The sequence below is a fragment of the Salvelinus fontinalis genome, chromosome 28, assembly GCF_029448725.1.
Source record: "Salvelinus fontinalis isolate EN_2023a chromosome 28, ASM2944872v1, whole genome shotgun sequence".
Classification (NCBI taxonomy): Eukaryota; Metazoa; Chordata; class Actinopteri; order Salmoniformes; family Salmonidae; genus Salvelinus; species Salvelinus fontinalis.
Window position 1 is genome coordinate 28,173,358 of NC_074692.1, and position 17,065 is coordinate 28,190,422.

At 41.8% G+C, this 17,065-nt stretch overlaps 1 protein-coding gene across 5 annotated transcripts in view; it reads left to right on the forward strand.

Annotated features, from left to right (window-relative positions):
• mxd1 (MAX dimerization protein 1) overlaps positions 1–15,626 on the forward strand; it is a 30,776-nt gene extending 15,150 nt beyond the window's left edge. For all 5 annotated transcript variants that reach the window (XM_055887405.1, XM_055887404.1, XM_055887406.1 and 2 more), the window contains 4 exons: positions 4,368–4,397; positions 8,651–8,765; positions 11,682–11,841; positions 12,144–15,626. In XM_055887405.1, coding sequence (XP_055743380.1) covers positions 4,368–4,397; positions 8,651–8,765; positions 11,682–11,841; positions 12,144–12,343 — 505 coding nt within the window. In that variant the 3' untranslated portion in view covers positions 12,344–15,626. The remainder of the gene's footprint in view (positions 1–4,367; positions 4,398–8,650; positions 8,766–11,681; positions 11,842–12,143) is intronic.
• Positions 15,627–17,065: the final 1,439 nt, after the last annotated feature.

The following is a 17,065-nucleotide window of genomic DNA, read 5'->3' on the forward strand; positions in this document are numbered from 1 at the left end:
TGGCAGGCAAGAAAATGGCCTTGCTGAAATCACCCCCCCTTCTAATTTCCTTAATTTTGTGGCTACAGTCAAATACTTTGTGGCACACATCAGAGTCAAATACTTTCTATAGAACAAACTTCACATCAGGATAGGCAACCTAAATGAATAATTAATGTATGTGTGTTATATTAAACAGAGGGAGTAAAATGTAGGCAAGCAATAACAATTTCAGAACAACTACTAGTCTAAGACATGAGAGAGATGATGAATTTTGGAAAATAGATTTATTTATAGACTAATGCACTTGAAACAAATAGCCAAACCAAAAACTGCAGACATTACTAGTGCCTCCCCTGCGATAAAAATTACATAGAAAATTAAATGAACCGCAGCCTAACATGATAAGAAATCTCAACTAGCAAGCAAGTCGCAGCAATGAAGAATTGAGTGCGTTCACGTGAAGGGGTGGATTCTGTCAGGGGGGAGCTTTTCGGCACAACCGTTCCTCAAGTTATACCGCGTTAGTTGCTTACTGGACACTGGCAATCTGTGTGAAATGTTAGTTCGTTAGCTGGTTAACTACTATCTGTGAAATTTTGTTTTTTCTATACAGTATGTGGTTAATTTTCAGAATGAGAGAATTAGGTGAAAATGAGGCTTTGCTTGTTAAACAAGTGGATTCATGGATCAAGTGTAGCTGGAGCTGGGCCTGGCTTATGCTGGATGCCAGTAGAGGTGAAAAAAATGCCACACACTTTCCCTCTTTCAATACAGTGGATAAAAAGGGGTATGCCAGGTGTACTCTCTGCCTGAAAGAGATCAATTATGCCAACGAAGGGTATCATGCTCTGCTGGCACATTTTAGAACAGATGTCCACAGGTAGAAAGTGTGCAATGTAGTAACGTGCAGTGTAGCCCACAGATATTGCTTTTGTTGTGTTGAACTTGACAGTAACACCTTTGTGTGAGTGAGGGGGATTATTAAAAAATGTACTCAGTGAACGTTATTTTTGCACACATGTAGCCTTGTGCTCTTGATTGATGTCTAATATAGTAGCCACTATAATAGAGCAAAAATATGTCTTAGAATGAAACAATTTCTACTTTAAGATGTTTTTTTACCAAGTACAATATTTGTTTGTGTGGTCACAAGCATTCTATTATAAAGGCTGTCATGGCTAGCTGCAATATTATTGTATTGTCTAGGCAACAAATAATATTGGATTGCTTTCCTTACATTTTTTAGCCGTGAGTCAGGTTCACATGAACCACTTTTTATTTTACACATAGAGACTGATCATGTAGATCATATTCTTTGTTGTTTAATTAGTTAAAACCTGCATTTCCCCCTAACAGGGATTTTTGTCACCTTTTTGGGCCCTCACCAGTTTGCATCCCTGAAATATGCAACAACTAGGATGGGTTGCTGATATTACTAGGATTGTGCTTTTGACTTCTGGACAACGAAAGGAAGTTGATATGAAAACCAATAGAACAGGAGAGAAATACTGTAAAGGTTTTTTGATTGATAGTTTAGCTGTTGTTGTTAGCTGCTTCATGCTGCTCCTTTCTCTAGACTCCTATTGCTCCCTGCAGCCTGTCTGTGAGTTGCCTAGAAACAAGTCTCCGCTCTTGCGCACGGCTAACTCTGACTAGAGACAGCCTTTAGTTGATGCAAGAAAGCTACTTTCTAACCCTAAACTCACTGTACATTAGCTACTATTTTTGGCAAAATAATAATTCCAGTCAACCAAGACACTGTTCCAGTTTTATGACTGACACGATTTGTTAAATTCTGACACCAATTTTATTCCACATAATTATGCAAATTAACCTATAAACTGATAAACATGACAGGACAAGGTTTTATTTTCTGCAGCTAACAGACTAACGGTTCACTTTTTAAAATCCCTAGCAGGGGTATTCAACCTGGGTCCGCAACCAGGTACTGCAGGGGGTTCACTTAAATATTCTAAATACATTTTAAAAAGTGGGAAAATATATTTTTTATTTCAGTGTTTTTATGAATATCGCTGGCAACAACAGAATAAAAATGTATTTACAGTAGACAAAAGTATGAAAGAGTACTATCCTAATAATTGAGCAAAATACACTCAATGGAGCAATTCAGAATTGAGTTGCGAATTGCTTTTAAATTCTTGAACTCGATTTGAATTGGCCACGCCCACAGGAAGCAGAATCTGAATTTAATTTAAAATAAAGGAAGTATAATTAAAATTAAATGAAATCTGAATTAATGATTCTAAACATCATCATAGAACATGTTATTTTGACATGTATGGTTACCAATACCATGTAGCATAAGGTTGAAAACGGACTCCTAAAATAATTTTAAATAATTTCAGTGGTCTGGAAATATTATAGGATCATGTTGTGAGTTGTCTTTAATAATTTATAATTCCCTTAAAGATTAAAAAATAAAAAAATAACAAAAATATATACATTTCCCAGAAATGGATAAGATCAAACACTACAGAATGGAAGGGAACAACCTAACATCTCATGACAAAGAAAAATGTAATAAAATATTTGTCAAATTAATGAGACTCATGTTTCACGTCTCGGTTGAATTGTTATTTTTCTATTCAAATTCTGCTTCATGTGGGGTGTGGTCAATTCAAATTCATTGTTTTCAATTCAGGAATCCCGAATTGACCGCAACCCTGCTCTGCAGATTATTTCAAAAAAAGACACTTGACCGGCTTCCTGGCGCTGTGTGGAGCTAGAGAGAAATCTGTGTGTCTGTGTGCTCTTGTTGGTAGAGCTGGTAGGACTCTAGGCTGCTGGTAAACGGTGCAGTACACTGCAATGCAGGAAGCCTTTAAATCATCTCTGTCTATCTATATGACCATCGCTTTCTCTCGCTCTCTCTCTCTGTCTCTCATATCCATCCCACCGCCTTCTCACCGTCTCTTTCGCTTGCTCTCTGAGGGGGCGGTATCAGCTAAGGTGAACTGGGAGAAGAGTGAGGGTCTGATTTATGGGGAGATGGGCCAGAGAATCACATTTTATTGGTCACATACACATATTTAACAGATGTTATTGCGGGTGTAGCGAAATGCTTATGTTCCTAGGTCCAACAGGGCAGTAATATCTATATATGCAGTAATATCATTTCACTACAATACACACAAATCTAAAGGAAAATAATGGAGTTAAGAAATATATAAATATTAGAATGAGCAATGTTGGAGTGGCATTGATTAAAATACAGTAGAATAGAATACAGTATATACATATGAAATGAGTAAGGCAGTATGTAAACATTAAAGTGACCAGTGATTTTATGTATATAGGGCAGCAGCCTCTAAGGTGCAGGGTCGAGTAACCGGGTGGTAGCCGGCTAGTGATGGCTAATTTAACAGTCTGATGGCCTTGAGATTGAAAAACAGCTTCTATCGGTCCCAGCGTTGATGCATACTCTGATTTCATACTCTTCCTGGGGAGCTACAGTTGGGTAGGGAGGAAGTTCATAGGGGTGTTCTTGGGGACCACAGAATTTCAGGAGAGAAATTGGGAGGGGCTGGTGGACAAGATTACGGCTAAGTTGTCTAAATGGTGGTGTGGTTGCCACTGATGTCTTTCAGGTGAAAGGTCCTGCTCACTAACAACTTGGCTGATTAAATTCTCTGGCACAGGCTGAGTGTTGGAGCCCCCCCCCCACAGGCTCTGATCAAAAACCTGAGTGAGCATGAAGGGACCAAAGACTAGTGGGCAGGGTGAAGGCTTTCTGTCTACAAGCTGCACAGAGTCTTCTGTAGCAGCAGGGGGTGTGCTGGTGAGACACTGCATGGGCTGTTCTAAGGAGGGCAAGGGGCCTTGGATACGACAGGAACTTGTTCTTGTTGGATCTTGTGCAGGTCATTATGTCAACCATTACTCTGTTCTTAGGGTGTGGAAAGAGACTCTTAACTGTTCACAGAGACGTTTCAAAGCCTGGAGCCTTGTGGCTCCCCTATGTTCCACAATCCCCTCATCCAGACCAGAGTGCTGACCTCTGCTAACTTGTGGGCCAAACCTTGTGAGAGCGGGGTTCACAAGGTTGGGTGACCTGAGAGAGGAGGATGGGTGAAAATCTGCTAGCGACATGGGAAGGCTTCCTCCTTAAAATCCTCCAGGCTGCTGCAGCAGGTGGTGGAAGGGGGTCCATGCTACTGGGTTCCTTCAGAGAGCTGCTGGGAAATGGGCAGAGACTGGGCCGAACACAAGCCTCTCTCTCGCTGTAATAACTCCATGGCTGACTGCAGTGGTGGCAAACGAGAGGAGAGGAATCTTTAAAGCACTTTACTGAAGCACGCTGAATTTACTGTGCAACGATTTGTAAGGACAGTTTCTAACCTCTGTGTCCCTCTGTCTGTTTACAGATCCATACACAACGAGATGGAGAAGAACAGGTAGGTCGAATCCCACATCAAGGTCGCCGTCTCTCTCCTCATTACCACATGGATAGTTAGGAGCACCAGAGAGAGTTATTACCGGGAAATTAACAGTGCAGAATGCAGCCCGGAGGATAATCCTACTGCTTATCCTACAAGGGATCAAATCAAATGTATTTATATAGCCCTTCTTACATCAGCTGATATCTCATAGTGCTGTACAGAAACCCAGCCTAAAACCCCAAACAGCAAGCAATGCAGGTGTAGAAGCACGGTGGCTAGGAAAAACTCCCTAGAAAGGCCAAAACCTAGGAAGAAACCTAGAGAGGAATCAGGCTATGAGGGGTGGCCAGTCCTCTTCTGGCTGTGCCGGGTGGAGATTATAACAGAACATGGCCAAGATGTTCAAATGTTCATAAATGACCAGCATTGTCAAATAATAATAATCACAGTAGTTGTCGAGGGTGCAGCAAGTCAGCACCTCAGGAGTAAATGTCAGTTGGCTTTTCATAGCCGATCATTAAGAGTATCTCTACCGCTCCTGCGGTCTCTAGAGAGTTGAAAACAGCAGGTCTGGGACAGGTAGCACGTCCGGTGAACAGGTCAGGGTTCCATAGCCGCAGGCAGAACAGCTGAAATTGGAGCAGCAGCACGGCCAGGTGTACTGGGGACAGCAAGGAGTCATCATGCCAGGTAGTCTTGGCATGCCAGGTAGACCACTGGTTTCTCTATGGCCTCTCCCTGGCTGTGCCTGGTCTCTCTTTGGCCCACTAACACACTGCCAGAGGAGAGAACAGTGAGACTCATTCCCTCTGTCAACTTCTGTGTGTGTGTGTGTGTGTGTGTGCTCGTATGAACCCACTTAAACGCCCACCACCCTGTCTCAGTCCAAGTCCTCTGTTACAGTGAGTCCCATAGCAGCTTAGCCTGCCTGGTGGAGCTGGCCACTGTGTAACCTGACTCTGTCATGTTATGGCATCCCAGTGTTCTGCCCTTTGGACTAGTTCATACTAAGCTAAGCCTCGGGCCAGCTGAGGAACGTCACCTGGATGTGTTCCACTCCGTTGTGTATTTTTTGTCTCCTGTGTGTTTATTGGAGAGCGAGAGGGGGTGTGTGTGTGTGTTTTCCACGGTGGCTCTGTGTTGCTCTCTCACCCAGGAGCATTAGAATAGTTATTACTCATTCATGCTGCAGTTGAAATTGATAAGCGCTTACTATGATCTCATATCCCTCTGGAGTACTCCCAGTACCAAATATTCTCCATACACCTAGCCGTGAGCTTCAAATAACATTTAAAATGTTCTCAACTAGCCCACATTTGTGCAATTTCACCCCACTCATGCACACGTGGCCTTTGGGGTGCACGCAAGCATACACACACACACACACACACACACAGAAAATTGGTTGTACCTCCTCCCACCTGCATGTGTGTGCATGTAGCAGCCTCCAGGTGGAGGTGTTTTATGTGTGTTGTGTAGCAGGGTCTTGTGGTCACCCACCGACACATCTTTAGCTGCACAGAGAGAGGGGGAAGTGAGGAGAGGAGATAAAGGGGGGATAAATAAAGGGATACAGAACAGCTTAATGTAAATCTAGTGATCACCACACCTCTCCTCTGTGTTTAGTAACAATGTTGTTGAAATGTACATGGAACTACAGATGTCGGATCTTAATTTGATCGCTGAGAATTTTCCTTCTGCATCAGGAAATTCAAATTAGCCTTATGAATCCCTGAAAATGAGCAGTTCTCTATCTCCATGCGGGGGCAGTTGAGTCATTGAGATCAGGGTTTGCTATCAAAATAATATTCTCTCTCGTTCGCTCAAGCACTAGGCTTAGGTCCTAATACTGCAACATTCAAATGTACAAACAAGTATCTGAAATTCAGCCATACACATCAACAACCGTCTTTTTGTATAGCTTAAAACACAAGGTAGATATTGGTCTCCACTAGGCTACAACATACAAGTGTCAAGTGTTTCCTAAGGTTATGAATGAACTGTCAAAATAGAGTTGAATCTGGGTTGGTCTAGCGGTTAGGGCCGCTGCCTTCACGTGTAGGCCTACCGTGTTGCTGTGGGTTCCATTCCGGCCCATGCACTTCTGGCACAAATAACGCAATCCCCCTGATTGACTTGATTAAGTTACACATTTCAAATGTGGACAGTCAAGGGATATTTTACCCCTGATCTTGATAAAAAATTACCATACCAGACAGTTTAGGGTAATATAAATAGGAAACAAATTACATAATAACAATAGGCTACACCAACATTAGTTTCCATTCATACAAAGTGTCAGGTAAATTGCCACAGTAGATTTGCTGTGGTAAACAAGGAAATTAGTTGTTCTATTGAACGGAATAATTGTCAATCGCCCTTAGTCTGTTCAAACAGGGCTACGCTGTTCCGATGACAACACCAACCAGATGGTGAAACACTGGTTTTGAAGTTCACAGGCGGGGCTACCTCATCACGTGGCCATGACCGACTCATGTACGCTGCACAAGCAGGACTAGGTAACCCCAACATCTTTTAGGGAGTGGTAATGAGTTTACCAAAAGTGGTTGTAATTGAGATCAGCATTGTGGGTGAATTAGCTGTCGATTTTAATCTAGTGCCATCGATGGTTGCAACTTGCAATAGGCCATTTGATTATATTCCAACAGGCTACATTCTGTAGGCTACCCATTAGCCTATCCATTGTCATATAATACAAGGTGTGAATACCTATAATGGGCTACTGTTTGTTTCACTGGCTGAGTTGACAAGCTCATCAGTTGATTGACAGATGTAGTCCTATTGTAGAGCGATAAACTTTCTTCCAGTGTGGATGCTCTCCCACGTTTTATAATTAGGCTATGTATAATTTTTATGGTCTTTAGTGTGGATTGGAAGCCTGTATTGTGTGGCTTTAATATATTCATTTTGTAAAGCTGTCAAGATGTTTACGTATTTGAGCCTATCCAAAGACGATTTCGTTGAGCTGAGACACTTTTCTCTGATGTGTAAATTCAGACTATTCGTTTTACTTCTTGAAAACATTGAAATAAATGCAATTAACCAGAGTCGATGTCCGCGCGCCCCTGCAGAAATCTAATTAGCATAATAAAAAAAACATAAAAATCCTTGTTTAAACTAGACATACAATGAGCTCCAAAATTGTTGAGACAGTGACTTTGTGTTTGTTTTCGCTCTGTATTACAGCACTTAGGATTTGAAATGAGACAGTGACTTTGAGGTCAAAGTGCAGACTGTCAGTTTTAATTTGACAGTATTTTTGTCCATATCAGGTTAACCGTTTAGAAATTCCAGCACTTCTTGTACATAGTCCCATTAGAAAGGAATGGTAAATAATATATTGTGTCATTTTGGAGTCACTTTTATTTCAAATAAAAATAGAATGTTTCTAAACACTACATTTCATTTGGATGCTACCATAATTACGGATAGTCCTGAATGAATCATGAATAATGATGAATGAGAGTTAGACGCACAAATATTGTACACCCCCCCATATCTTGGGGGTATGATATTTGTGCGTCCTCTATGAATACTGATGATACATAGGCATCTTGTTTTGAATTATTTTGTTTTAAGCCTTTCCCAAACCATAGCCCGCCCCTAACCTTAATCACTCGGAATGAATGCCTAAACTGTTAACCCATTTTTAGTTGTTTCTGTTTTAACCTTGTATCCACAGAGAATTAATGCAGCCAAAATAGACATTTGTTCATGAGTCAAAGGGCAGTGGGCCGGATTCGAACCCATGCCGTCTCTGGCATATGTGTGCCGGGTTAAGCGGCTGTAACCCGCTGGACCACATAGGCACTGATATAACCAAAAATGTATTCTGCTTATTGCTTGCCTTCAACATATATAATAAAACAATTTATCTAAAAATAATGTTTCCCCTAATGAAAAATACATCTACCCCCTACAAATGTCAGTTTATTATAACCCACATAAGAACTCACACGAGATGCGCTGTAGTCCTCAATTAGCCTACATAAGGTATACTGTAGGTACGATACTGCACTGTATACAAACACCGCTTCTGGCTGCCTCCTGGTGGCGATTATAAATATTTCTTCAGATATTAAAATTCTCCTGCAACGAAAGGGTTCAGATTAAGATTGGACATCTGTATAGAAGATGATTCCACTGTACATGTGACTTGGTTTACCATGGTTTACCAGGGTTTAAGGGAACTGATTTAATTATGCTTCTCCGTTTCTCTCTTTCGCTCTCCCTCTCTCTCTCTGCAGAAGAGCACACCTACGGCTGTGTTTAGAGCGATTGAAATCCCTCGTTCCATTGGGACCAGACTCCAACAGGCATACCACCCTCAGCCTGTTGATGAGAGCCAAGAAACACATCGGGGTGGGTGTGCCGGGAAGTAATCAGTTCCAAGTGGTTTCTGTTTCAAGAGGGCAATTTAATTGACCATTGTAGAGGTCAGAAGAGGGGGCTTGTCTGTTTCTGCCTCAGCTAACCCCTTGGTATGGTTACAGCAACAGTTGACTAAAACAAAAAGACATCTGTTAGCCTGGCTAGCTAGAGGGTAATGAGTATAGCACTAACTCTGGTGAGTGACTGGTGTACAGCTAGGTTTGTTGTAGAGTACACAGCTCAGTTGGTTAGGTGATTTAAGGTGGAGTGAAGTGGCAACTTGTTAAAAAGTAAACCCTGCATCACTCAAGGACCAGGGTTACCTACCCTGTAGAGCAGGGATTCCCAAACTTGGGGAAATGCCGTCAGGGGAACGCCAAATAAAAATGTGGTTCACATTTTTTTAACTTTTTGTTTTAAACATTTTCTTAAAAAAAAAAAAAAGTAGTTTCATTTCACTGCCAAAAATAAAATTAAACCATCTAGTGTTCAGAGAAATAACAACACAATGTTAAATACAGGTAGCCTAGTCAAATAATTAACATCCAATCACGTTAACCGTTACTCTCTCGCGGGAATTCCACTAACGGTCCGTATGTAGCCAAACGTAGCTGCTGCTCATGTTGGTATCTGTACTGATGGCGCAAAAGTCATGACAGGGAGACATAGTGGAGTGGTAACGCGCGTGCAAACAGTTGCACCCGACGCCACTTGGGTACAATGCAGCATCCACGAAAGGCTCTTGCTGCCAAGGGAATGCCTGACAGCTTGAAAGACGTTTCGGACACTACAGTGAAAATGGTTAACTTTGTTAAAGCAAGGCCCCTGAACTCTCGTGCATTTTCTGCACTATGCAGTGATATGGGCAGCGACCATGTAACACTTTTACAACATACAGACGTGCGCTGGATATCAAGGGGCAAAGTATTGACACGTTTTTTTAAATTGAGAGACGAGCTTAAAGTTTTCTTTACTGACCATCATTTTCACTTGTCTGACCGCTTGCCTGATGTCGAGTTTCTCACACGACTGGCCTATCTGGGTGATGTTTTTTCTCGCCTGAACGATCTGATTCTAGGATTACAGGGACTCTGCAACTATATTCAATGTGCGGGACAAAATTGAGGCTGATTAAGAAGTTGGAGCTCTTTTCTGTCTGCATTAACAAGGACAACTCACAGGTCTTTCCATCATTGTATGATTTTTTTTGTGTGCAAATGAACTCAAGTTTACGGACTATGTCAAATGTAGTATAGCGAAGCACCTGAGTAAGGTGGGTGCGCAATTACGCAAGTACTTTCCCGAAACGGATGACACAAACAACTGGATTCGTTATCCCTTTCGTGCCCTGCCTCCAGTCCACTTACTGATATCGAAACCAGAGAGCCTCATCAAAATTGCAACAAGCGGTTCTGTGAAAATTTAATTTAATCAGAAGCCACTGCCAGATTTCTGGATGGGCTGCGCTCAGAGTGTCCTGCCTTGGCAAATCGTAAACTGTTAAGACACTGATGCCCTTTGCAACCACGTACCTATGTGAGAGTGGATTCTCGGCCCTCACTAGGATGAAAACTAAATGCAGGCACAGACTGTGTGGAAAATGATTTAAGAGTGAGACTCTCTCCAATACAACCCAACATTGCAGAGTTATTTGCATCCTGTTCTTTGTCACTTCCCACGAGCCGGGTTGTGACAAAAACTCACACTCATTCTTATGATTAATAAATGTATCGTATAGTGTGTGTGGTAGGCTTACAATGATGGCAAAAAACAACATTTGAGAGTGCGCTGACCCTGGGGCTAGAGGGGGTACTTAGCTGGAGGTTGAATGTTTGAAGGGGTACGGGACTATAACAAGTTTGGGAACCATTGCTGTAGAGGAACCTATCCATGGTTAACTATGTGTGGATGAGGCCAGTACAATATATTAAAGTTAACTGTCCAGTGTGTCCAGATGTCTAAAATTGTAATTAAGTATGTTATAGTGCTGAGCAATTAACCAACATGTAGGTTATTTTTCAGTTTTTAAACAACTAATTGATCGACGTCGGTACAATTATTTGAATTCCATTTTGTTCATTTTTTCTGAGCTCAATGCACACATTGCACAGCTTCTCTAGAGATCCATCAGATCCAGTCTGAACTGTGCGAAGTAGTAGGGATTTGTAGTTTTCAGCAGGCCAATATTCTACATAGTTTTGCGCATAAAACGTGGTAATTAACTAAAATTACCAATATCCATTGTACATTTACTTGTCCGGTCTCTGATTCGTTCATGATCTAAGTGATTGATAGTTGGTATTCAGCAGTCAAAAAATATGCATTATTTACTTTGAAGAACTACAAAATAGTGATTTTGTCAGACAGCATAGGCAGCTGTTCTATAGAAATTAGATGATGACTTAGAATTAAATAATAAAGTCATCAAATAAAACAAATATAATATGCACAACATCTGAAATATTTTATATAAATAATGTGAATAAATTATGATTAATAAGTGGTAATGGGAAGTCACTACCATCATGGGACTTTTATTAATAGTTTTATTCTGTGTTAGAGCATTCCACCCAAATAATCGAAATCGAAGAATGTGATAATCTTTTAATAATTGAACCGAAACCAAACAGACCAAAAAGCACTAATCACTCAGTACTAGTTTGTTAAAAAGCAGCTTTTCTGTTGGAATGGATGAATGTTTAAAAGTTAGATTTTCACTGGACAGTTACTTTACTGTATCACTTTTACATACAGTACTGAGGTCAGAGGTTGCAGGAGGGCAAGAGGAGATGTTAGCATGTCTTAAAGTAGCTGCCACAACGTGTGCACACACACTACACACACACAAAGTGAGGATGTTGTCTGACTGTGTAATGCTGTCTGACTGTATGTGTGTGTCTGCTGTAGAGGTTGGAGGAGAGCGAGCGGAGAGCCCAGCATACCTTAGACCAGCTGCAGAGGGAGCAGAGGCACCTGCAACGACGTCTGGAGCAGCTAGGGGTGGAGAGAACACGTATGGACAGCACAGGATCCACCGTCTCCTCCGACAATCCTGACTCAGACCAGGGTGAGCACACACGTCACACATGACCAAAATTAGCTGGCACTGTAAATAGTTTTTGTTGATGGCCATGGCTGTTATGTTCACCAATGTATAGATAAAGACACTGTTCGGTGATGTAGGCCATCATTGTAAATAAGAATGTGTTCTTAACTGACTTGCCTAGTTTAAATAAATGTTACATATGAGAAATATGGTTTATCCCACATTGGTAATCCAAGGTAGTTCTGTTGTGGGCACAGTAGAGATTACATTGGAGCTGCCGTGTGTTTTAGGGTGTTAGTATTAATCTGTAGTGTGTGTAACAGAGGAGGAGCTGGATGTGGACGTGGAGGGGACTGACTACCTGCTGGGGGATCTGGAGTGGAGCACCAGCAGTGTGAGTGACTCTGACGAGAGGGGAAGCCTGCGCAGCAGCTGCAGTGATGAGGGCTACTCCAGCGCCAGCCTGCGCCTGCAGAACCAAAACACTCAGGAGAACGCCAAGCATTTGGGCTGCAGCCTATAAGAGCACAGCCCTCAACCTCTGGCCCATGTGCAACGGCGTCCCTCTATCGTCAAGTTAACTCGCGCCCACCAACCAGTCTCTGCCAATCAGACCTCACTCCCAGCAGGACTGGCCTTCTGACAAAGCCCTCTGTATTCCACCTCTCTTTCCCCCTCAGACCTCCAACACCTGAGACACCCATCATCCCATTTCAACGTCCATCGGCCAACCAAAAAGGAAGATCAGTCTCTGGTACTGCCCATTCAGAGCCTCTGGCTCAATAAGATGAGTAGGATTTGGAAGACACTCCTCCGTCCATCCCTTTCTGTGTCCATCACCTCCCTCCCTTCCTGATCTGCTGTCTGTTTCAGTGTAAGAGCAGATAGGTGACTTGACTGTTTTCACGTATCCATGCTGTTTCCCCCTTCCAGTGTCCGAGAACGAAATACTTCAGCTAGAGAATGTTATTACAACACTACACCTACACCTCACTGCCCCCCCTCCCTTCGACCGCCAGCTCCCATCTCGCCCATTTCTCCAATGAGACTGGCCCCTCTATAGGTGGTGGTACAAACAATCGGCGCATGGATGGTATTTAGCACTTAGAGACAGTATAGGAAGGGATTGTCTGGGTCAAAGAGCTGTGGACATTGTAATCAATATACTGTATGTCTCCTTAAAATACATTGCAGCTATTGTAGTAATGTTATCAGGTGTAGTCTATTAGAAAGTATTTATGGTAAATAATTGTCTACCTGCACTGTCTACATGTAAAGTCCTCACTGGGAGTTCTACAACACTAAGCACGGGTGTGATTTGATGTCATCCATGTTCCACAACCACTTCATTGTTTTGCGATCGGCAGCAATACATCCATCCCTCTCTCCTCTACCTGGCTTAGCGGTTGGATAGATACCTCCATGTTTTTGGCTCTTATAATGAGGGGCTATTACATTTTAGTTTTTATTTTGGCATACCCTGTACTTTCAAATCCACACCTGCCATTCTGGGGTATCTTTTATCTTCCTCTCTGATGACGGTGGCGTCTAACTCATCTTTTAATGTGATGGTCTGTGTTGCTGCTAGTCATGTCCTGTAGCCAGTGGTAGTCACTTGAATATGTGTTGAAGTTATACAGACAGACAGTAAGTTACCGGTAATTGTTAAAAGTAGACCAGTGGAGGGATTAAAGCACATTCCATGTTCGAGAGAAAGTAGGCCAGATGGAGCATTACCTTCCTCCATATTTATGAGGGAGGATTTTCAGTTTTTAAAGCCAGGAAGGATCTAGCTAACTGCTTCAGGTTACCCACAAGCAGAACACAACAGATGTGCTGACTTGCTTTGCCTTTGGGTCAGAGCACAGTACAAGGAAGATTAATGTCTTGTGAGTTTGTTCCCCTCTGGAAAGAAAAGAGCAGAAAGGCTACTGTACACTAAAGATACTCTCCTCTGCCTTGTCTATATACTTAGATATTGTTTATGCAAAATGTTATGTTTATGTAAATAGTTTACACAGAAAGATCTGTTTATCAAAAAAAAGTATTTATATTAGATGTAAATATATAGATATATCTATTTAATTGGTTGTCGCTTTACTAGTTTTTGTTGTGAGGGTTTCTATGTATAGTTGGTTTGCACAGCATAGTTGATCCAGAGCTTTTTAGATCTGTAGTTTGTGCCTATAGGCTTTTGTGTCCTTTCAAAATTGGCACGGTGCTCCTAGAATTGAAATTGTTTTATTTGTGGTTCATTATATTTATCTAATTAAAATCTATCCTCTTTGTCAACAGATAAATAATGCAAAAAAAAAAACGCATATTAATATAAAAATGTATTACATTGAAAAGAGGAGCTGGCGTGTGTGTTTGTGCTTTGGCATTGCTGTGATGGTGTTAAGCTACAGTGGGCTTTCTCCCTTTGTGCCTGGGGGCCTTAAACAAAATGGCTTCTCCACCCAAGAGATTATAACACATTGTAGAAAGAGGAGGAATTGGTGGGTTCAATAACCAGGGGATAAGATGGGGAGGATTGCAGCAGCATTTGAATGTAGTCGACTAGCCTATAATATATCTCCCCCTGCACTGTTGCAGCACAATGCCAAAGGAACCTCAAACTGTGTCACTGCAGAATCTCGTTAGAACGGGAAGACGGTTGGTACACTCCAAAAAAATCCTTAAAAAATAGGAGTATGATTGTTTAGTCTATTTGTGTGGAATGCTGCACTTCTATGTAATTTTAAAACCCTATCCAAAAAGAGAATGAAGTAGCCATGCTAGAAGGGGAATGTTGTGAATTGAGTACTTGACTGAGACTGGTGCTATGGGGCAGGTGTATGTACGTCTTGTCACTGTCTTCAGAGAGAAACTATAATGGTTTGGGAGAGGGACGCTTGTTTTTAATGGGAAAACACTGTCGCATTTGTATGGATGTTTTTATTGATTTACTATTAAAAAGGTGAAAACCGTATCGCTTTTCAAAGAAAACCTAATATATTATTAAAGCTAAGCATTGTCTGTTATTGGGGAGCCACACACTCCTTCCCTCTCTCCCTTTCCATGGCCTGTTTTATACGTCTTCCACTCCTACCTGTGTGTGAATGTGACTCCCATAGAGAAGAGATCCTGATTCATTTCTATGGTGGTTCCCCCCATCCTCCACATGCTGTGGGCCAGCCACCATGGTGCAGAGGGAGCCTGAGGGAGCAGACTGGGCTGTGTAGTATAGCTGCAGCTGTCCTCCCTCCCTATATAAAACTCTGTTAACACCCTCGGTGCTTCAGCCTCTGCCTTAAGAGCAGGTGTGGATTCTTAAAAAAGAACAAGAAGATCAATGCAGTTGGCTTCTGTGTAGTCCAGTGTAAGCTATATAGGATATCATCCAGGGAATTCTCTTTTTTTGTTTTGTGTATATTTGGGTTACGTTCGTACGAAATGGCTTAAGCATTAAAACAGACGAATGTAAGAGAACCATAGTAAAGTATATATTATATACGTTCATATCTAATATAGGTGTAGACATGTTTTTATCATAAAAGGTCATTATTTTCATTGTAACTGTGTCTCAGGTGTTGCTCTCCCTCTCATACGTACGCACACACAGACATACACACGTTGTCATACACACATCAGAACAGACTCTGCCTTTTGAAGGATTATAAAAAGGTGGACATTTTCTGCACACATTTTTTTAGAGTTAGGTATTTTAAACATTGTGAAAACAATCTTTGGGAAGTGTGGTGCAGTCATTTCTATTTGCCAGTGATATAAAAGGAATAAAACCATTTGAAAGCCTTGTTTACCTAGCTACTTTCCTTGTCTTTTTGTTCATGGCTCATTCTGATTATTTGAAATATGTATTTATTTCTGCTTATGCTGATATGTGGCTGTCTTGCTTACCTTAATTGAATGCACTGACTGTAAGTTGCTCTGGAAAGGGTGTTTGCTAAATGACCATAATGTAAATCTAATGCAGAACATCCCTATATACTATAGTAGTAAAAATCCAAATTGACGATATAGGGAATCTTCAGCTTTGCTTGGAGACCTTGTCAATGTGGAGGAATGCCAGACAGGAAAACAAAGCTACCATCTTGGGAGGTAATCAAAGCTAGCTCTCTGGCAAGCAGAATAACTATTTTCTGACAGCAATCTGTTGCCTAAATCCCTGGTTTGACCAGAAAAATCTGCTGTTCAATAACCAGTGGATGGAGGGAAGGAGGGAGTGATGGAAGGGGCAGGACGAGGATGGGCATTTAGAGCATCCTTCCTCAGAACAGTGTCGTCTCACTGGTACAGCAGTACACACACACATACAGTCCCGAATAACACAGAAATACAATTTCATTATCTTGGCTCCTTTGTGACAGTCCATCCTTGTCTGGTTGCCCACAGAGGGACAGAGATAGAGGAGAGTGTGGTGTGGATATTCTAGTGTGGGTTGCTGTCTAACACTCGATGAAAGGATTCCAGCAGACTTCTGACCCTTCCCTGGTGACTGAGATGAGGTATTCTTCCAGGATCTAATTCCGACTGGAATAATATGTGTCCAGATCAGTCTGTATGAGATGCTCAGTGCTTCTAGCCTACTGGCCAAAGGAAATCTGAAGCCTTATTCTGTTCTGAACTAGTGTTTAGATAGACTCCAGCAGGGCAGAAGAGGCATTGACTTATTAAAGTATTTTGACCTCACCTGTTGGATCCCCCAGCACTTTCCTCAAGATATATTCTTAAAGAGGTCATGTGAGTGAGTCTGTCTACCCTCCCAGGTTGTGGTAGATGGGGTATTATATAGTAGTAGGGGAGCAACAACTGTCAAGGAAAACCTTGAACATAACACAGGCTCAACGCAAAATACATCAATGAGTAGTCTGAATCCCATCAGTGACATCACATGGGGCTTAAATGTTTTGCATTGCAGTGCTGTCCCTAAATCTTTTCACATAACCCTTATCTACCTGATATAGTACTGTCTTTGTCATTGCTACTGTCTACTTGCTACTACTTGATGGCGAGTGTACAAAGGGGGGCTTTATCAATGACGTCTATTTATTTTTCATGTGTGCAGCTATGCCATAATGAGTGCGTGTGTGTCGTGTGTTTACATTCCGTCAGTGGGTTCAGAGACCCATCTCCCCCCCTTAATGTCAAATTAGGCAAATCTATCAGTTTATTTCAACCCTGCAGACCCAATTTACCACAACCTTTACCACCACACTGACCACACACACAGCCATGACATGCA